Source organism: Rhea pennata, chromosome 19 (genome assembly GCF_028389875.1).
Source record: "Rhea pennata isolate bPtePen1 chromosome 19, bPtePen1.pri, whole genome shotgun sequence".
NCBI classification, from domain to species: domain Eukaryota; kingdom Metazoa; phylum Chordata; class Aves; order Rheiformes; family Rheidae; genus Rhea; species Rhea pennata.
Genome location: NC_084681.1, coordinates 8,682,574 through 8,703,960, shown reverse-complemented (window position 1 = coordinate 8,703,960; position 21,387 = coordinate 8,682,574). Strand labels below are relative to the sequence as shown.

Sequence of the window (21,387 nt, the reverse complement as noted above, 5' to 3'; positions counted from 1 at the left end):
AGCAGGCTCGGGGCGCCGGGGCCGTGCGGCTCCGCGGGCGCCGGGGCCGCGGAGGGAGAGCGAGCCCGGCGGGGGAGGAGAGGGGCGGGCAGGGCTCTGACGCCCGAGCCGCGGCGCGGCGCGGCACGGCGCCCGCGCGGGCCCGGAGGCAGCGTGGCCAGCGGCAGCCGGCGCCGCCCCGCCGCGCCCCTTCCCGTCCGCCCCCCGCGCAGCCGCCCTTCCCAGCATGGCGGGCCGCCCGCGCCGCTGCCGCGCTGCCGCCAATCAGCGCCCGAGGGCCCGGCAAGCGTGGCGGAAGACGGCGGCGCGGCGAGCCAATGGGAGGGCGGCGGGGGCGGGGCCGCGGCGACAGCGGCGGCAAGGGGGGTGAAATTTCTCGAAGGTGAGGCGGCCGGGCCGAGCCGGGCCGGGCCGGGCGAGGCTGAGCCGGGCCGTGCGGAGCCGGGCGCGCAGCGGGGCGGCGACCCCCAGCGCCACCGCCATGAACCACAAGAGCAAGAAGCGGATCCGCGAGGCGAAGCGCAGCGCCCGGCCCGAGCTGAAGGACTCGCTGGACTGGACCCGCCACAACTACTGCGAGACCTTCCCGCTCAGCCCGGCCGCCTGCAAGGTGCGCGCCGCCCGGGCTCGGCGCTCGGGGACGGCCCGGCTCGGCTGGGGACCGGGGCGGCGAGGGAGGGGGGGTCTGCTGGGAATGGGGAGGGGGCTGCTGAGGGGAATGGGGGGGGTGCTGTGGGAATGGGGGGCTGTTGGGGGGCTGAGGGGAATGCAGGGGGCCTGAGGGGGATGGGGGGTGCTGTGGGACTGAGGAGAAGGGGGGGTTCAACGGGGCTGAGAGGAAGGAGGGTTGAGGGGCATGGGGGGGGGTGCTGTGGGAACCGGGGGCTGCTGGGGGGCCTGAGGGGAATGCAGGGGGGCTGCTGGGGGGCCTGAGGGGAATGAGGGGGTACTGGGGGAATGGGGGGGCTGCTGGGGGCCTGAGGGGAATGGGGGGGATGTTGTGGGAATGGGGGGGCTGCTGGGGGCCTGAGGGGAATGGGGGGGCTGGGGAAAAGAACAGGTAGAGGGAATGGAAAAGGGTGGGAGGGCTGTGCAAAATGGGGAGGCTGTGGGGAATGGGAGGCTGGGAGGGCTGTAGGAAATGAGGGGGCTGAGAGGGATGGTGGGGCCTGTGGGGACAGCAAGTCAGGGAGGCTGATAGGAGCAGACGGCCACGAGCTGGCTCATGAGAAAGAGGAAAGTGCCCTTATACTTGAGGTGAGTTTTGTCAAGAGCTGCTGGGGTTCCTCAGGGGTGGGGGTAGTCAGGAATAGCTGTCCGCGTCCTTTCAGGATGTGAGTGCACATGTAATTCTAGGGAAGTCCCAGGCCCCTTCCCTAGGGTTTCTGGAGAATGGTGGGGGAGCAGCGAGCACTCCCTGCCCCGGGGAGAGGAGTGAAATGCAGTGCAGCAGGGAAAGTGTCAGCTGAAAGGGCAGAGGTGCCCTCTCTGCCCGGGTAATTACCTCGGCAGGGAGGAGTGCCAAGCAGAACTTTAGCCTGCTGATGTTACTGATGTGTGTAAAGAGCTGGGCGCGAGAAATGGGACTGCGGTCTTGGGGAAGCTTAAAATAACACACAGACAGCTTAATACTCTCACGGTCATTTGAACAAAGTATGAACGTGAAGTGTTCATTTAGGGACTGGGATATTAGTCTGTCCTAATAACTCATGTTCTCTATTTGTCTCCTGCTTTCACAGGATAACGTAGAAAGGGCAGATGCACTCCAGTTAACAGTGGAAGAATTTGTTGAGCGTTATGAAAAACCTTACAAGCCTGTAGTCTTGCTGAATGCTCAGGTAGGCTGGTCTGCCCAAGAGAAGTGGACTCTGGAACGTCTCAAACGCAAGTATAGGAACCAAAAGTTCAAATGTGGTGAGGACAATGATGGTTATTCTGTGAAGATGAAGATGAAGTACTACATAGAGTACATGGAGACCACACGTGATGACAGCCCGCTCTACATCTTTGACAGCAGTTACGGAGAGCATCCCAAGCGTAGGAAACTCCTGGAGGACTACAAAGTGCCCAAATTCTTCACTGATGATCTATTTCAGTATGCTGGAGAGAAACGAAGGCCACCTTACAGGTATAGTACTGTGAGAGCAAGATAAAATTATATATATATATATTTTATCTCATTTGTTATTCCTAAATAGCTAGAGTTATTATAAAGCAAAGCAGTAGCCTTAGATGTGATATTTTAAGACAAGCCTGCATCAGTAACCTAGAAGGAGGTAGGTAAAGTTTTGTGTATCACAGTTTCTGATTCTGCTACCAATGGTGCTACATCACTTTTTTTTTTTGTCAAGATCATTTGCCTCACTTAGCTTAAAAGAATTGAGTTGTTACTGAAAGTTGTGAGGATCAGTTTCTTGATCTGTGTGAAGTGCCTTGTGGTTTTCAAATTTCTAAATATCTCAAGCCTAACTCATGAGTTTTGTTACAATGGTTATGTACAATGTGGTGTTTTGTTTAATTATGAGTCAGTCCTTTTAAGGTAAAGATCTTAAGATAGATTACATATCAAGTGTAGAAGCAAGTTCCTAGCATCCGTGCAAATGTTATGTAAATGCAAAATAAATACTGTTCTCTCTCAACATTTTCCACCCTTTTTCAGCATCTAGTTGAAAACAGGATTGAAATGACACTTTATTCCTGAAATCAAATGTAATTAACTTTTATTCAGGCTACTGAATAAAAAAATGTTGTTATTATTCATAACAGTATGAGCGTTAGCTGAATGTTTCCCAAGTAACTAGTCTTTACATATATGTCGTAATTGACAGAGAAGAGCTTGTATTTTGAATGACATGGGACTTTGAGTTTCTTATGTGATGGTGTTCTACTCTAATCGTATAGAAGAAGTGATAAACATGGGTTTTTTTGTTCATTCTTGCAGTTTCAGGAATGAAGGTGGAAACAATTTCTTTTAAGATCACCAAAACTGATATTTTTACAGTGTTGTAACAGGAACATTTTCATCATTTGCCTCTAAGAAGGAGCATACAATGCTGTGATCAAACACCAAAGCATACTGGGTGTAGTCCCTATCAGAAAGTGATTACATTTGGGAAATGAGGAATCATTTATCAAAGTTCTAGGTAAACTAGATAATATGGTTGTGACTCACTTATATCAATCTTTCCGCACCCACCCACCCACAAGCAAACGTTGAGCTCCTTGCTTGTGATCTGGTATCCACAGAATTTTTACAAATGCTCTTTTTTTTTTTTTTTTTTTTTTGAAGTGTGGTTTTGTTTGAGGCTATTACTGTTTTTGAGGGAGGAGTGATGCAAAAGTGATGCAAGCACTGATGCCGCTTTGGATTATGGGCGTCATCTCGGTACAGGAGCGAACTAAGAACATGTAGCAGTTAACAGCGTAACTGACAAAAGTGGTTCTTTCTAGTCATGCGATCAGGATATGCTCTATACAGATTGACTTGTGAATTGAGAGATGCCGTTGTGTATAGATCTTAAAATAAGACCTCTTGCTACTTAAAGCACCTTGTCTTTTAAAATAATGGCTTCCAAAAGTTACTACTTTTTACTGAAATGACTAGTGTTTTTGTTGGTTTGTAGAGTGGGCAGGTGTGGTTTTTGTTTGCCTTTTCCTAAAGCGTGACAGGGTATTGTGTTTCTAAGGGTAAATCTGAAGATGACTTGAGGCAAACTAAGTGATGTTCATTATAAACAACTAGGGGAAGATAGCAGTAAACTAGTGATGCTAAATAAGGATCTAAAATCTTCCTGTGTGTGCAGATTCAGGTTATACTCAGAAAAGCTGTATTGAACAGTGCATCTCTTGCTTTACTAGATAGGCCTGTACTTCAATTCATTCAATTATAACTTTTTATTAATAAAACTGTAATTTTACTGCTAGTGGTTTAATTAGTTTTCCAAGGCTAATATGAATCTGAGGACCAAACTGACAGTAGAACAGACAAACACCTACTTGCTTGTGTTTTTATGGTTTCTTTATGAAGTAGGAAGAGCAGAGCTTGAAAACCAAACTTAGTGCTATAATTAGTGCTATCAAATTGTACTGGCAAAATACTTAACTTCTGCATGGGAGTGGAGAGATGGAGGGCTTTGTTGCTTTCAGTATTTTTTGAGCCTTTGAACTCCTCCTGCTGAGTGTTACCTGACTATCTGCCATACAATGGAAGGATCTTTTTGGAAGAAGACTCAAATTTGTGGGTTTTACCTTCTTTGCTGCCCACTAAAGAATTATTTTTTTTTCTTGACATGTGGTAATATCTCACCTCACTTGCACTGTTTTATCTGGTATTGTAGCTCTTTTTCTTCTGTTTCAGAGAGAATGAGCAGTTGAAGGTGCTGTTACTTTTAAATGCCTATAGCAGATCAAGTTCTCTGTAGGGAAAAATAACTTTTACTGATGGGGAATGAAAATAAACACAGCAAATCCTGACTGGCCATTGGAATGTAAGCCATAACCAGTTAAACATTACAGTGAAAAGGCTGTTGTAAATGAACAGAAGGGATAGAGAGCAGCAAGGGTTGCGTAACTTTGTTCTATTCCTTATTTGTGTCGCCTTTTGTTCCTCATTGTTCTGCAGTTGTCGTGCTGTATGAGTAGCAAATTTTAGAAAACCATAGGATTAGGAAGAACTTCCTGCATCATAAGACTCCTACTGCAGGCAGTTATGATTTAATCATCTTCATAAGGATTTCTACTAAAATGGAAACTGACACCTTGAAATTAGTATATATTTTATTGGAGAACCGTTTATATTTCATAGTTGTACTTTGTTTTAAAAAGTAATCTTCAGTTTCTTGGCCTGGAGTGATTCCTGTTACAGTTCGTGGGGGGGGGGGGTTGGTTTTTTTTTCCCCCTCTCCAGGTTAAAACTGTTTTATCTTTTGCTGTGGTATTAATATAACAATCTTTTTTTTGGATGCAATTTTGCTGCTGACTCTTTTTCTGGAATACAAATGAAGAGACTAACTCTTGATTTCTAACTTTACTTAAAATTAACAGCTGTAAATACCTGTCTAATGTGAAAGTGAGAGAGAGAAATGCAAGAAAGTTATTAGAGAAGGCAGCTACTTGCTTGCAATATGGCTAAAGAATCTTTTTCCTCACATGCAGATGGTTTGTGATGGGCCCACCTCGTTCTGGAACAGGAATCCACATTGATCCCTTGGGAACTAGTGCTTGGAATGCCTTAGTCCAGGGACATAAGCGTTGGTGCCTGTTCCCCACCAGCACTCCTAGAGAGCTGATCAAAGTGACCCGAGAAGAGGGAGGGAACCAACAGGATGAGGCTATCACTTGGTTCAATGTCATATATCCTAGGACACAGCTACCCACCTGGCCTGCTGAATTCAAACCCCTGGAAATCTTACAGAAGCCAGGCGAGACGGTCTTTGTGCCAGGTATGTACAACTCCGGTAAGGAAATCTGGGAGAGAAAAGTGTGGTTTTTGCATACGTGTAGCAGCGATGAAGGAAATAGTGCAGCTTACTTTTATTGCTCCTCTCTTAGAAAATAAACTACTTTGCGCTGTTTTAAAAAGGGCTACATACTAGGAGGCCATCTTTAAGATTGTTCAGTTACTCTCTGAATGCCCCGAAACATAAAAGATCAATAGTATAGAATTGCGTGTGATACAGATGTCAGAACAGAACTTGGGATGCAATAAATGAGGGGAGTTAGGTTTAGCTCAATTGGTTAGAGCATGGTGCTAATAACGCCAAGGTCGTGGTTTCGATCCCCGTATGGGCCACTCGTTTGTGGGTTGGACTAGATGATCTCCAGAGGTCCCTCTCAACCTTACCCATCCTGTGATTCTATAAATGAGTCTGAAAATGTGATTGTGAACAAAACTATGGTAGTAGGAAAACACTAAGCTGTGAAAGAACAGAAGTGTTTGAATACTAGTTACTCTTATGCAAGTTCTTGAGTTTATATTCGGTGTAGCAAGTTCATGAGTAGATTTTATACTTTGTAGTCTGATCGCTTTGTTGCCTTTTTTTTTTTTTTTTTTTCCCCTTGACTGTGGGAAAAGAACTACTTAAAGGCACTGGCTCATTCCACCTACTTCCCTGTGACTATGCCTAATCTTGCATTTGAAATTGGAAGCTTAAGAGAATAGTATCCTTATCAGATCTTAGAAAGACTGTGTATTATGTGCCCATTATAATTGGCAGGTGGGGGTGGCTAGTGGATAAAGTGGGTGAGTTCACTGCCTAAATTCTAACCTCTAAATCTTGCGTCATTTTTGTACAACATGGCATATTGCTTCTTTCCACTTTGCTTGTCTCTGAAATACAGATGACTTCATGTTTGAAAAGTGCCGTGTGATTGTCTTGGCACTTATTAGTGACTATTCAGTGTACCTTCTGTTAAGATTTTGTAGCTGTCTGCTTCCTGTTTCTTGAACTGTTTCTTTAGTCTTTTTATGGGTTTATAAGTGGGTTGTAAGAATATGACCATCTAATTTCATCCTGTATCCCTGTTTGAGGAAACAATTTGCATCTATTTTTAAATGAAAGGTTAGACTCTAATCATAAGAACCTTAGTAAATCAACATGGAAAGTGCTGTCCAGCTTAACAGAGGATCTCTGTGCAGACTGGGTTACAGTGGCACTTGGTATTAAATAAGCTGTCAGTAGCCAGCATGCTGCTGTCAAGTCACATCTTTAGAGCACTCTGTGAGATGGAGAGCTTAGAGCGCTGAGGAGCCCTCCGTAACAACAATGGATTCTAGAATGTGACTGGAGAAGGAAGATTAAGCAACAAACTCACCTGGGTTTGAGAGATAGGGTCCAATTTCTACCTCTACTGTGGACTCTGTAGCTTTGGGCAAATCAGGCTATGTTCCAATCTGTGGCAATGAAATAACATCATAGCTTTGCTACATCTCACTGGAAAGCCAAACACATAGCCGCCTTTTAATGGGTAGGAGAAGTATACATGACTGTTCTTAAGCATGCTTTTGGTCATTGGTGTTGTATTTATAGGTGGCTGGTGGCATGTAGTTCTCAATCTTGACACAACTATTGCCATCACACAAAACTTTGCCAGCTGTACCAACTTCCCTGTGGTGTGGCACAAGACAGTAAGAGGAAGGCCCAAATTATCACGGAAATGGTACAGGTAAGAGATTTAGTAACTTTTTTTTCACATTCTTCCTAAAAAAAAAAAAAAAAATTGTTCATTTTGTGCAGCATTACTGCTCAAAGACTAATTCTGAAATCTTGGCTATATTTAGGATCCTAAAGCAGGAACATCCTGACTTGGCAGCATTGGCTGATTCAGTTGATCTACAGGAATCTACTGGTATTGCTTCTGATAGTTCTAGTGATTCTTCCAGTTCTTCAAGTTCTAGCTCCTCAGACTCTGATTCAGAGGTACGTTTTTTACTACTATAGGTGATCTGTATTCTGCAATTGCATTGTTTTCTACATACTTGTTCATGGGCCAGCTCTAATAAAGATCCACATTCTAATATTCATGTCTTATGCAGGAAATGAATAGAAAGCAAATAAGAAGTGTATGGTAGAGGAGTCTGGTCTCAGCAGGTTCTGTTTGATAAAAGCCATCTTTGTATCACTAAAGTTTGGTTCGTTTGGTCTATGTGTACATAACATGTAAATCAGTCACTAATATAGCTAAGCCATACTTTATCTGAACTGGCTGAAAACTGCTGTTTTACAAGATACAGAACAGAGAGTATCAGTTATGACACTAGACTTCTAGATGTCCGGTTAAGATGCCTATAATGGCTTATGTGCTTCAGAAACTGCTGAGTCTGCAAAATGAAGTTCTTTTAGGAACCAAAGTGAATGTACCAATTGTTTTGTCCCAAATGTGCTGTAGTCCCTGATGAAACTTGAATATGCCTGTCCCGAGGTTTTAGTCACTTAATTTTAAATTGATTTCCTAAGTCAAATCTAAAATAGCAGATAGTCTTTGAATTTTGGTTACTCAGTGCTACTGTGGTAGCTCTTATGATGAATTCTGTAGCACAAACAGAGTTTACTGGGTTTCTCTAACTTCACTGAATTCTAATTTTCTCTCTTTGTACTTCAGTGTGACTCTGGCTCTGAGACAGAGGGAATGATGCATCGGAGGAAAAAGAGGCGAACGTGTAGCATGATGGGTAATGGAGATACAACTTCCCAAGATGACTGTGTGAGCAAAGAGCGCAGTTCCTCCAGGTGACCCGATGGCAACTTTTCTTTTTTTAAAGAACAAAAGATGATACAAGGCAGAGCTGGCAGATTTGAGATAGGGTGATTCATCAGGATAGAGAAATGGAGAGCAACAGTCTCTTACAGAATGTGAAGCTATTGGGCCAGTGGTGGTATCTTTTCTCTATGAATTATTTTAATTGCTCCAAACTGAAAACTAAGATTTTTTTTTTTAAAAAAATGAGCTTTTACCTTATTTAATAAACAGTTTTATTACTTTTCTTAGTTGTCTCTTTTAATAGAGAAAGTATCTTTCTTATGGGAGAGGTGGAGTGTTTTAACTGCTCTTCAGAGAGTACAAGTAAATAGTAAACAGCTAAACATGAGGACTGATCAGGTGAGATTTGGGTTTAAACTCTGGTTTTTCAAACAGAAAACCTTCAAGTGGAGGTACAAATTCTCTTTCTTCTTGCCTGGATCACTTCAATTTGGCCTATTGTTTTATCTGTTAAAGACAAAATTTATCCAAACTCCCCAAAGTATGTAATTACTCTTAAAAAAAAAAAAAAAAAAAAAAAAAATAGCCATTGTGGGTGAATGGAAGGAACATCAAGACTGCCGAGTTGATGAGTTATTGCTTGGAATAAAATTAATGAGGAAAGAGATTCTCTGTGAACTGGCCAAGTTAAAAACTGAAACACTAGGAATCTGGCAGTGTACTTCACAGAGTATAGAAGAGGCTTGCTTAAGTTCTTAAGTTTATTCCTCTCAGCATGGTTAACTGATGCTGCTCTATTAGCTGCTTATCTTAGCTGTCTAGCTCTTGGTCTGTTGGTCATCACAGTATTTGTATATATTTAAAAGCTGGAGTAACCAAGTGGGTGACCTGCTGAAGGAGCTATGTGATAGCAATTCACCTGAAGAAGTCCAGATGTCCAGTAGCATGCCTGACATCCTGATGTGGGGTGCTGCTAAAGACCTGTTTGCTCCTGTATATGTCACCATTTATGTTGCTGTGATTCAGTGCTCTTTTTTGAGCAGCTCTTGAAAGCAACTGAATATAATTGAAGTACAGCACCCTTAAACAGTTGGAGAGAATTGTACTGACTGCTTATTTTTGTCTGGAGGTTTTAACAACTTATTATGACATTACCAACTCATGTTTTAGCAGCTGATTGCAACTCCAGGCAGGGAATTGGCAGCAGGAGCTAATGAACATTAATGCAGATTTTTTTTTAAAAAAAGCTATCTAGAAATGCAGCCTACACATACAGATCTGTCCTCCTGTAGGGCCTATGCATTTTAAGTTCTTTGCACTTCAGATTTTGAAATTAATATAGTGTGTATTAAATATTAGCACCTTGCCTGGAACCTTTTCTTTCTAGACTTCACTATTCTTCCTCCTGTATATTGATTTTCTGCTGTATGTTTTGAGGATGGGTGGGATTTCTGCTCCAGCTGTATGATGGGTTATTTAATAGCAACAGTTCCAAATATAAAATCATGTCTAGTTTGTACAGTTCTGTAGGAGGCGTAAGCATATGACTAACCTGCATGCTGCAATCTTGTATCATGGTATGGAGGAAAATGCTCTAGTTGTTGACAGGCAGTTGTACTTTTTTTGACAGGATTAGGGAATCTTGTGGAGGCCGCAGTTACCCCTGAGCGATGATAACACTCGTCTAGAGGCAGCTGCCATTTGAAGCTCCGTTAGCAGCCAGCCAGCTCTGTTCTACCCCCTTCTGCTCCCATTTCTCATGGTCCTTAAGTTTTGTCACTTCTTCGATCCAAACGTCTGTCTTCGTTATGCACTGTCGAAGGTTGGCTCCTTACTAACTTGCAGGGGAATACCCTGACTCATTGTGCAATGCTTTGTCCCCTCTGTGCCCCAAGTGAGTGCACTAACTACCCAGCTTTGGGTAAGGACATGCCAAGTATTTAATGGTTCACATAACTGGCAAGGAAGACAACGGTCAGTTTTTAAAGAACTCTTTTAAAAAACAGCAGGTAGATCTAGAAACCTGCCTTGCTTTGACACTGTCGTATGTTTACATGTTGTCCTGTACACTTGAGGAAAGGAACACCAGCCCTCCTGGTCTATCAGAACGTCCGACGGATTTTGTACCAGAATTTCAGGAAGGGAAGGTGGTATGAATGCTTCAAACACTGAAGTAACTTCAGTGGAGGTGACCACCTATCTGAAGCATCTTTTGTGGTCTTAATCTACGTGCATGCATCTAAACCAGCCTGAGTAGTTTATAAGGTGTAACACCTTAACCAGCAACAGTCCATTTACTTTGCTCTGTGTCTAAGATGAATAGCAACAAAGATGCACTAGCACCTTGCTACAGAAAGCTTGAGGGAACAGGTGAATCTTGGAGTTTCTTGCACAGCAAAAACCAGCAGTTGCCAGTAGTTACATTTCTTCAGGTGCAGGAGTGACGATTATCACTAGGCAATAACTGGCAGGTTCTGACTCTTACATAGTAACAATAGTTGCTCGGCTTTAAATACCAAGCAGTTACAGTGCCATGGGCTTATTCAGGCCAGTGCAGTTCAACACAAGTGATTCTTTGAGGTTGTGGGTTCAGAAATTTCCAGAACTAGGGGTGCCAGTTTTAAAGGACTGGGAGGGGGGCATAATGTTATCCTCTTTTTTTTTTAATGTGATGTGATGCTTGAGTCTGTGTAGATGCATTTGAATTATGCCAAGTGGAGCTCTCGTCCTGAAGGGATATGTTGGAGCTGCTGGTTTTCTTTAGCAGGGGCTGTGGTAGTGGCAATACAGAGGTTGATCTTGCTGAAGCTGTGCTACAAGAAAATGATCCTTTATCCTCTAATCTGAACAGCACAGCCAGAAGCTGGCTGTGTTGAAATACTTTTTTAGGTACTTTTTTGAGACTGAGGAGAGGGCATTAGATCTAATTTCAGTGTTGCTGTTTGGAAGGGGAAACTTGGAAGAGGAAGTGGTGTGCATCTGCTAAACTGCAGTCCAGATCCTGGTCACTTAAAAAAAGCAGATTGGCAGCCTTAACCTTGACTTTCTTACACGTGCTGGGCTTGATAGAATGCAGAATGTTACTTGTTTGGGTTTGTCCATTTTAACTTCTTTTAACCTTTTCTTATTTAAACACCCCCTCCCATTTTGGAGACCAGACCGTATCCCATTGTACAGAGGAACCCTATTTATATTTGTTAGGATTTGTGTCTGAATATTCTGTGCCAGTCAGTTAATGTAGGAGCAGCATGGTGGTGGAAAACTGGAAGGAGGGAAGGCTTATTGGTACACTCCTTAGCTGTCCAGACTCCTGAACTTCCTGATGATAAGCAAGCTTGCTACGTAGACTGCTGGATGTTCTTCCACAAGACTACTCTAAAGAAATCTTCCCAAACTTGCAGCATTTCTGGCCAAGATTGCCTTTTTTTTCTGCCCAGTTCAAAGCATATAGTCCTTATCAGGTAGAGCAAGCTGCAACTGCCGCTTCTTGGAAGAGTACAGGCAAAGGCTCAGAAGTCCCTGCTGCTGTCAGGGTGAGGGGAGCCCTTTTTAGAAAACTTCCTACTGTTGTTTGAGCAAGGCTGCCTACCGTCTTGGCGGTTGCTGAGTAAGGTAAGATGGCTTATGTTGTAGCTTTCTATTGCTTTCAGCACATGTGGTTACAGCTTTACCATCTGAAAGTCTTACATGTTCTTGAAAGTCTGATTGCTGTGACAGGAAAGCCACACCTGTTCCATCAGAAGCACAGCTGGAAGATCCAGAATGCAGAATACTCCTCTGTGCCTATGAACTCTTCAGTAGCGTGAAATAAAATTTCATATTGAAGCCTGTGTTCGTTTGACATCCCTTATTGAAAGGCAATGTGTTTGAAATGAACTGCAGGCATTGTAATACCAGCAACGCTGTACTGATCTATCCACAAGGCACTTTTTAATTTGAAACAAAGGTATGTTTCTTTAGGTTACCTGGGAATTGGGAGTACTGGGATCTCTGGTTCTTCTGCTCATGGGCTGTTGCCTTGGCCAAACCGGTGAGCTTATGTCTTTGTTTTATTAGATGGAAAAATACCTACCTCACAGGGGTGTTGTGAGGCTGAAATGTAATTACTGTGTAAGACGCTTTGAGGTTCTTCTCTTGCAGAAAGTACTCCAGAAATGCTAAGCAAGCTGAGACTTTCTAAGCTGGCATTAGTTTTTCCTACCAGAATGCATTAGGCATGCTGTTCAGCACTTCTGGCCACTTGGCTCTGTAGTGGCCCCTTCAGAATCATTATGGAGTATACAAATTGTGTCCAAAGGAGGCTGCTTGTTTTTGCCATTGTTTTAATTGTTGGCATTTTGTGGCCTGTTTTAAAGAGGACGTCCTGTTAGATCAGGATTTTTCTAAATTGGGCTAGATAATCAGAGAGTCAGCCTCACTGGCCTTATAGGATGGAGGGAGGAACTGGTCCTTCTGAGGCCCTTGTGCCTAGCCCCATGCTCGTGGGGAGCTGATGGGGGAGAGTGGTTTCTGCACGTGCTTGCTTCCCAAACGGAGGCAGGGCTCGGAGCATGGCGGTCCGCTGAGTCCAGACCCAAAGCAGCAGAGCTGCTCTGCCTCGCTCCCCGCTAGCGCTTTGTCAGCGCGCCCCGCGGCCGTGCTTCGGGGGCTCGCGCGTTCCCTGGGCTGCCTTAGCGAGCTGGATGTGCGCTCTGGGCTTCCTGATCTTACCGTGCGTGGCGGTGTCGCTGTCCTGCCCGCACTGGCCGAATGTAAGGGATTTGTGAGCTGTGGCCATGCCCTTAGTCCGGTAACCGATACGGATTTATCTCCTGTGACAGTTCGGGAATAAACAAATAACTATCCCAGCGGAGCTGTAGATGTTAGCGACATGTGCGCGTAGCTCGGCACCTGGCCTCCGCACAAGTGCGCCGGGGGCAGGTGACTCCCCGGGAGGAAGCGCTGGCCTACCTTCCTCCTCTCTCCAACTCCATCCGCTGACTCCAGGTTCTCAATTACATTGAGCCTCTCCAAACGCTTAGGAAAAAGGCAGCAACCTCTTTCATGATTAACCTAGACCCTTTTCCTCCCTGAATTCCCAGCCATCATAGGGCAGGAGGTAAGACTGTTGGTTGAAATTAAATCTGAAATGCCTGTGTGGGCTACTCCTAAAGTGAGTTTTTGACATTCCCCTCCGATGGGCAGAGGAGGGAGGAAAGAAAGCTTGCTGGTTCATGTGACAGTCACACTGTCAGCTCTAAGCCCTGCCACTGCCATTAGATGCTTTTATCACCCCATCCAGCACAGCTGGGTTATTCTTAATTGTCTTGTTTGGATGATTGTGTTTTTGCTTTTTATTTGAAATAAAATCAATTATTTTGCATTATCCTGCTTGTTAGTCATTTTTTTTCCTTCTATCATGATCTGAAAAAGCTGTAGGTACACACCTGGGTTTCCTGGAGTATTGCGTTGTAGCAAAGGGTGTTCAGTAACAGCTGAGGGGATGTTTTGAGTACTTCCTGTAGAGTAATCGCATGAGGGAAGACACCAGTATGCATTCGCATGCCCACACAGCACTATGTTTTGGAAGCTGCAGGGGCTCTGGTAGCTTTAGGGAGAAGGGTTTGGTCCGTGGCTTTGCCACGAGACTGCTGTGTGCCTTGCGATGGCTTCTGTCTTGCTACCTTATCCTGGCGAGAGGGAGGTTCATCTTCCAGGTGTCACGTATTGGTTTCAGTTTAAGTTGTAGATAACCCTCGCAGCGCAGAGGGTCACTGCGGAAGGCCTGAACTCCAAGCCGAAAACTGATCTTCCTTCCTTGATTCCTGCGTATCTGGGGGAGTCGGTGGAGAGATTCCCCTTCAAGGAGTTCGCAGTCATGAAGCATGAAGCCACCTTTCATGCATTTGGTTACATATTGGAACAATGATTTGGAAAGTGAAAAGTTCATATGTTTTTTTTTTTGTTGTTGTTGTTCAGCTTTGAAACCAATAACTAGGTAAATAAGCTAAAGCAGAGTTTGGGACGGCAGCCTGGAGGCTCTCGAAATGTTTTTTGTGAAAATGCTGGTAGAAAGGTTTGAAAAGCAGATGGGTTTTGTGGCTGCAGGCAGCAAGATTTCTGACTTCTGCAAAACCTCTGTGCTTCTCCTCCCTGACACGGATGGAAACACTCTCATTTACTGCCCCTCTAACCCAGCTCCCCTCCCCCTTCCAGTTATTCTGCAGCTCCTTCCCGGGCCCGTTTGCACCTCTTCCTCGCCTGGATGCTGTGTAGCTCAACACAACCAGGCAGTCACAACTATTAAATGAACCTCTGCTCTTGGTGTACGCTCTGTGGGAGCGTTAGTGCTTAGCATTTAACAAGAGCAAAAGCCAGAAAACGGGAATTGTGGTGGCTGAAAGCAATCCAGAGCCATCATAGAAATGTTTCTGTAACATCTCCTGCTTTTCATTCCTGAGAGATGATTTTGTGTGGTCCAAGCCTTGAGATAATCCTATCATTCATCCTGATTTGCAGGAACTATCGGTACCTTCTTCAGTGACACTGTGGCCTTGCAATCTGGAACTGGCTTATTTTAAGTCTTCCGATTTATTTACCTATGTTCCCTTTAGCAACAACTGCGACATAATACCTCCTTTCAACGAGGAGGGCAGCATACTCTGTTTTTAATTGCCACTGGGGAGCTAACGGGACACGGTTACATCAGCGGGCGTGCGGAGCTGTGATCGCATACGCGGCACCCTTGCTGACGTTCGTGTTCCTTTCCTCCAGTTTGATGTAAAAGCAAGTAACTATCATTTCTTTCATGCTGTTTGGAAAGCGAGTCACAAAGAGAGCAGCGCTCCGTTCTTACTGCAGCGTTGCTGCAGCGCAAAGTAACCCCGTGGTTTGGAAGACTGGTTTGGGATTAAACTAACATGCTTGCAGCATCTAATCTTTTTTTTTCAAGGCATGTAAAGATTCCCCCCCTGCATGCACGTCTTCTGCCTTGACAGAAGTGTCAACTGACTGGAAATGGGTTCAAAAGAAGAAATCATTCCATATTCCTTCCTGTTGGAGAACCGGCAGCTCCCACCTATCCGTGGGGGCCTGTAACAGTTGCGCTTCCTCTAGTTCAATGGAAGGACCTGAAACTGCAGGATGTTGCTGTAGGGAACATCTGTGCAAGCTGCCGGGGGAGGAGGAACGTCAGGACGGTCGGAACAGGAGCGGCAGAGCCGGCCGTGTCCTTAGCTGTGCTTGCAGGGAGGTCCTGCCGCTGTGCGCGGGGGAGAACTTCAGACCTGCTGTTCTGATGCAGCGCTGCCTTGTTTAGTCCCAGGGCTGCAGCTTTGGCCAGCCTTTGGGCTGCAGTCGGGAATGGGCTGGCTGCTGGTGTCCAGGAGCTTTGGGGTCACCGGTAGAAGGACTTTCCACTCATTTCCCTTCAGGGGCAAGGCCAATCTCATCGCTGGTTCAAAACTTTGAAAGCCACCAACAGTTCCTCAGACTGCCCTTGCAGTGGGAGATAGCTTTAACACGGTGAAAAAACAACTATACTGGGTCAGAGCAGAAGTCCAGCTAGCACAGGGGCTAGGTCAAAAGTATAAAAATGAGCCCTCACGAGAGGGCTGTTCAATAGGATTGTTCCGTTCAGTGGGAGGAAGGTTCGTCCACCCCCTCCCTTGTGCTGGCTCTGGCCTCTTGGTGAACTAAAATCTTTTCTTGTGGTGTTTGTTCTTCTACCACTCGTGTGAGTCAAACAGCTCTAAGGGACACTGGAGGGGTGTCAGGCGCGGTGGCCAAGTGGTAAGGCGTCGGTCTCGTAAACCGAAGATCGCGGGTTCGAACCCCGTCCGTGCCTGCCGGTGATGCACTGGCTGCCCTGCAGCCGGGGCCTGCGGATGCCGCCTTCTTGGAACAGGCTGCCCAGAGAGGTTGTGGAGTCTCCTTCTGGAGATGTTCAAAACCCACCTGGATGCAACTCTGTCTAATGTGCTCTAGGTGACCCTGCTTGAGGGTTACCTCAAGCACCTGCTGCTTGAGCAGGGAGGTTGGACAAGATGACCTCTAGAGGTCCCTTCCAACCTTACCCATCAGAGCTAGCACACAGCCCTGTGTGAACAGGCAAAATAAGGATCCAAAATAAGGATCAACAAACGCACAGGTTAGTGACCTACAAGCCTATGTCAGCTGAAAAACAGTACAGTGATGTTCCTTTTGGTATAGCTTCTAATTTCTGGCAGTTGGCATGAAAGCATAGAGGACGTTGCTGTCCTTGGCGAGAGGAGGAAAAAGGAAAAAAAATAGTACTGACTGGGGTTTACAGAAGTAATCTGAATTCAGACTATGGAATTGTCTGTGCTCAAGCTTTATTTGAAGGTTCTTAGAGGACTTGGGAATTCAGAATCATCTGTCTAGAACAAGCCCTGTCTGAAGTTGCTACGGTCTGTGCCGGTCAGCAGTTGCTGCTTTCCCCACGAGCCAGCACGCATCTGCTCACCTAGCTTGGATCCTGTAGGCTCTTGCTTGGATTACAGCAGTGGTGGCAAGAGGCGTGTTGAAACTCAGGTTGCCTGGGCTGAAGGCTAGGAAGGGAGCTAATCAAACTAAACACCTCTTGTCGCGAGGCTGGCGGCCCGGTGGAGGGGGACGCTTCCCAGAGCAGTTGTCTTTGCGGCTCCCTTGACCCCCCCTTTGCTGGTGGAGCTCTCCAGCTGCTGCTGTGCCCCTTGCTCCCTGTGCTGCGATCGGTAGCTGGTGGCTGTTTAAAAGCAGCTTTTGCGCACGGACTGGACTCCTTCAGCGGGTTGTATCCGAGCCAGCCCCTTCCCTGGCCGCAGCCGGAGCAGCTGCTGTAGAGCTGTTCTCCTCCCAAGAGAGGGCAGCGTGCTCATCTGGCTTCATCGGCTCTGGGCTGCGGCGGCAGGGCTCGCACCTAACCGCTGCCCAGGCTCTGGCTTCAGTCGAAACCTTCCCCGTGACAGCCAGCCTGGCTCTCCAGTGAGGCAAGAGGGAATTGCCACCAGCTTCCATGGGCCACGCACCCTGCTGGGGACCAGGTTTTGCCAACTCCTAGCAAGCTCAGAGGGACAGCAGCATTTTTTCACGAGTAAGCTGATGGGAGGAACTATGCCGATACCTGTCCTTCCTGTGGAAGCCCTGCCGCATCAGGGCAAGTCTTAATCCATCTGTTTGCCTCCTGACAACTACAGAGGGGACAGCAGGGTACCATACAGGACCTGTTGAGCCTAATTTGTGTTCTGCTTGGGGGACCATCCCCTCACGTGGAACCAGATTGCAGGAGAGTCTAGCTGTTATCTCAAGTCTCAGGGTAAGAAGCTGAGCTTTCTTGCTGATTCTGCCACCAAGACACTGTGTAAGGTTAGCTAAGTCAGATCAGATGTTCATATTCTTGCAAACGTGTCCTTGACACTCCTAGGTGTTGCTCTCTAGACTATGGGTGTTTTCAGAGATGTCTGAGCCCTGCAGCTCTTGGGACTCCTAGGAGGGTGGTAGGTTGCAGCAACCTCGTAGTGAATCGTTACAGGTCCAAAGTCGGAAGCTGCTAGTGATCATCTCTGGCTGTAGCTCCTATCTGGTTTCCCTTCAGTGAGCCCTATCTCAGAAGAAGCTGTGAGGGTTAGTGCCATGTGTTGTAAGGAGGTGATAACTCCTGCTTGGGAAGGTACACATTGAAGTGCTCAGTCTGCCCTGGGGTAACGACTACAGCAGCAATCATTAAGTGTTGCCATTAGCACTAACAAAGATAGTCTGGCACTGGTAGAGTGGATGGACTGGTGCGCTGGGACCCCTTGAGATGGTAAAACCCTGGGCTAGAAGTGGCCCTGAGTCTGGTGCCCTGTGATCATAGCCATGTATCTTCAGGTCATTTACTATTGAATTTGCAGAGCAGTGCAAGCCATCCACCACTGTGATTTTATGCACACAAAAGCCCTCTAACAGACTTCCACCCAACAGCCATGAAAAATGCTCAGTGCTAGAGGAAGAGAGCAGGAAATATCCTGGCTGGCAGCAATCAAGAGCACTTGATTCAAGGGCATGCAAATGTGTGTATGTAAGTGCTTAAGGCCAAAATGCTCCAATTTGCCCTACTAACAGGCCTCACTGACCAGTCTACCAGTCTCACCCTAAAGAAATTCCTCCTAAACCCAAATCTGATAGTCCATCCGAGCCTGGAGCAAGGACCGAGCCAAAGAAAGTCTCAGATCCGTGAGTTCACCCACCCTATTTTTATCTCTAGCTGTGGGCATCTTCCAGGGCTTAGGGGAAGGGAAAGGCAGGGTGTCTCCCTGGCTTCTGCAGGTGGTCAGCTGAATTCCAAGGTTACTTAAAAACAGAAGAAATACAAGCAAATCCGATTAACTGTCGACTCCCAATCCGCCTCCCCAAACACGTACTGACGTACCACATATGCGGAGCCTGTGCCAGCTTCTAAAAGAAGATCATCCTGTTTTGTGAGACAATCCTGGCCGTGCACCCATCAGACAAGCTTTTTGCTCCCTCTATCCCCTGGAAGTGTCTTCCAGAAATGGCCTGATGGAGAATTTCAGTCTCGATGTATTCCAGACCTATTTATATCTATGAGCATTCCTGACTGTTGCATGCATCGTGCTTTTCCATTACTTTCATCTAGTGAGTCAAACTTTTGGAAGCTGGTAGCTTCACTCAGCTAAAGAATGGATTTGAAGAGGAAGGGAAGAAAGGGGACCAAAAATACCTCAGAAAAAGAATAACATGCTGCACCAAGCCCCTGTTAAACAGCCTCCGGGTTGTTTGGGCTGAGCTCTAGAGTAGCTCTGATGATCAAGGCCCATGAAATGCAAAACTACACAGGAGAAGGGAAGACAAGTACCATGGTCACTTGTTACTAAGAATACAATTATCCATACGCTAATGATTGCCTGCTTGATAGGATTACCAATAAAGACAAACTGCAGTGGGGATCATGGCTTCACTTCCTTCCTCCTGCCCTGAGGGATTTAATCCTGTCTTTGTGTTTTGTTTTTAGTCAGTCGATAAAAATCTCTGCTCACAGAGACGTCTCCGAAGCCTTTTTCCTGCGGGAAACTTTGGGGGCAGATTCCTGCATCGGCTCCTCTTGTGTGCAGCTGGTGGGGAACTAACTGCTAGTTTAACACCGGCAAGAACAGTTCAGGCCTTCTAATTTCAGAACATGCTGTAAAATGGTGGCTAATCCTCCCAGCCATCTTGAGAGGTTAAAAATCCTGGGTGGCAGACTCTGGAAGGACCTGACAGCTCCTCGGTTAGTCTTCTCACTGACTTTTGATGGCTTTTTGACATCCCATTTTTCAAAACACCCAAGCAGCAAGGCACCCCTTGCCACGTGGGGGGGGGGGTCTCCTGCAAACCAAGTGCTCTCAGCGCCCGTTTACCTGGTGCAATAGCGGTTTCTGTAGTGCGCTGAGCAGCAGGCGTGCTGTGGCCAGGGCGCGAGCGTGCCGCTGCTGCCGCGGCAGCTCCCAGGGAAGGTGGAGGAGCACTCCGCAGCTCGGCGCAGAAACGCTGCCAGCCGCCTCTTGATGAGGAAAGGCAAGGCAGCCTTCCTTGGCTATAAACGCCGGCGCCAGCTCCTCCACTACCCAGCCAAGGACTAATAAGGTGCAAACTGGTGGTTCAGCGTTGCGCTGCGGCCGGCTGACACCCCGGCCTGCACAGAGGAGACAGAACTGAGCGGACCTTTCCGAGTCGAGGGCTTGGGGGCGATTCGAAGGAGCGCACAAAGCTCCTGGGAATGCCTCAGGCGCTGGCTGATGAAGATCATCACCCCGCCCGGGGCTGCCCGCTCGCACCGGAGAGACCCGCGCTGCTTGCGGGCCGCTTGCCCTTGCGCTTCCCCACGCCGCACGCGTGCCGGGGGAGGGGGGGGTTGCGTGTGCATCCCCGTGGGGGGGAGGGAGGAGGGCGGGGGCCGGGGCTGTGGGCAGGGCCCGGGCACACGACGCCGGGTGGCAGCCGGCCGCGAGCCCGCCCAGCCCCGCCGCAGGCCGAGCGGGCTGCCGCGCTCCCCTCCGCGGCCGCGCAGGCAGGACGCGCGCTCCGGCGGCAGGGCAGGCATGGCCGGGCCCGTGGACCTCTACCTGGCCGTGCCGCTGCTCTTCACCGTCCTGGCCCTCGTCCTCGCCTCGGTCTTTGTGAAGCTGCGCGGCGGCGGCGCCGGGGAGCGGGCGGCGGCGGCGGCCGAGCAGCCCCCGGCGGCGGCGGCGGCGGCGGCCGAGCAGCCCCCGGCGGCGGCGGCCGAGCCGGTCCCGCAGGGCGGCGAGGAGGCGGCGGCGGCGGCGGCCCCGGAGGACGAAGGCGGCCGGGTGCCGGTGGAGGAGGTCGGCGCGGGCGACGAGGGGAAGGCGGCGGAGCAGCAGCCGCAGCCGCAGCAGCAGCAGCAGCAGCCGCCGCCGCCGCCGGGCCCCGCCGCGGCGGAGCAGCCGGGCCCCCCCGCGGCCGCCGGGAGCCCCCCGCCGCGGCCGCCCGCCGAGCCCCGCGAGCCCGAGCCCCAGGAGGACGCGGCCGCCGAGGTAAGGCGGGCGGCGCCGGTGCCCGCCGCGCCCGGGCGCGCTCCCGCCCCCCGGCCGGGGCCGCGGTGCCGGGGTGTCCCCCCGGCCCCCCCCCCCCCCACGCACCCCAGGCTCTCCGCTGAAATGGGAGAGGCCTCGGCCGAAGCTGGGTCCCCCCCTCGGGTGGGGGCGTTTCACTGATTCCCCCCCCCCCCCCGCCGCCGCCCGAATCTTAAAAATAAGATAGTGAGGATTTAAGGGAAAATAGAGACTCCATCCAGCTTGGGAGTTTTCTCCATCTCCCAATCGCTAATCCAGGGCTCTGCGCGTGGGGGGCGATTCTTTTCCCCTCTCTCTGCGCTCTTCTTGTTCTGTAGGTTGTGGCAAACTGCCCCCGTGTTAGCACAGGGGCTCCTCGCACCGGCTCAGCCCCGGTCTCCTTGGCTGCCCTGGGGCAGAAGGGTCTAGGTTCACCCTTCCCTGCAACCGCAGCAGGATGCTCGTGCCAGGGTCTGACCCCCGGCTGAACTGGGGAGGGTTAGTGGGGGCAGCGATACCTGCCTATAAACACCCGGTAAATCCTCCTCCAGCACCAGATCTTGTTTAAAAATAAAAGGCTGACCCAAAGTCCATGGCAAGAGCCCGCGCTGCTCAGACGGGGCTCTGGATTGGGCTAACATGTTGCACCCTGGGC

At 48.3% G+C, this 21,387-nt stretch overlaps 2 protein-coding genes and 1 non-coding gene across 6 annotated transcripts in view; all 3 read left to right on the top strand.

The window, feature by feature from the left end:
- The first annotated feature begins 364 nt into the window (after positions 1 to 364).
- Positions 365 to 13,564, top strand: JMJD6 (jumonji domain containing 6, arginine demethylase and lysine hydroxylase). 2 transcript variants are annotated; one of them, XM_062591564.1, is made up of 7 exons: positions 365 to 610; positions 1,740 to 2,128; positions 5,155 to 5,441; positions 7,029 to 7,164; positions 7,280 to 7,418; positions 8,101 to 8,228; positions 9,066 to 9,823. In XM_062591564.1, exons 1-7 carry the CDS (start codon positions 482 to 484, stop codon positions 9,247 to 9,249), a joined length of 1,392 nt encoding a protein of 463 aa, XP_062447548.1. In that variant the 5' UTR covers positions 365 to 481; the 3' UTR covers positions 9,250 to 9,823. The 2 variants fall into 2 exon arrangements, with proteins under 2 accessions (XP_062447548.1, XP_062447549.1); XM_062591565.1 differs by lacking the exon at positions 9,066 to 9,823 and adding an exon at positions 9,830 to 13,564 and having other exon boundaries at positions 368 to 610.
- A 2,388-nt stretch (positions 13,565 to 15,952) lies between these two features.
- Positions 15,953 to 16,024, top strand: TRNAT-CGU (transfer RNA threonine (anticodon CGU)). Its single transcript has one exon. It is a non-coding gene; the product is annotated as a tRNA-Thr (tRNA).
- Positions 16,025 to 20,159: 4,135 nt separating this feature from the next.
- The window catches only part of MXRA7 (matrix remodeling associated 7), a 33,216-nt gene continuing 31,988 nt past the window's right edge, over positions 20,160 to 21,387 (top strand). For all 3 annotated transcript variants that reach the window (XM_062591373.1, XM_062591374.1, XM_062591375.1), the window contains exon 1: positions 20,160 to 20,714. In XM_062591373.1, the coding sequence (XP_062447357.1) occupies positions 20,259 to 20,714 (456 nt within the window). In that variant the 5' untranslated portion in view covers positions 20,160 to 20,258. The remainder of the gene's footprint in view (positions 20,715 to 21,387) is intronic.

Excerpts from the sequence above, each read along its gene's own strand:
- JMJD6 (XM_062591564.1), top strand. The coding sequence starts at position 482 with ATGAACCACAAGAGCAAGAAGCGGATCCGCGAGGCGAAGCGCAGCGCC. Across the intron at positions 611-1,739 it reads TCAGCCCGGCCGCCTGCAAG|GATAACGTAGAAAGGGCAGA; the intron begins GTGCGCGCCGCC and ends CTGCTTTCACAG. Across the intron at positions 7,165-7,279 it reads TTATCACGGAAATGGTACAG|GATCCTAAAGCAGGAACATC; the intron begins GTAAGAGATTTA and ends GGCTATATTTAG.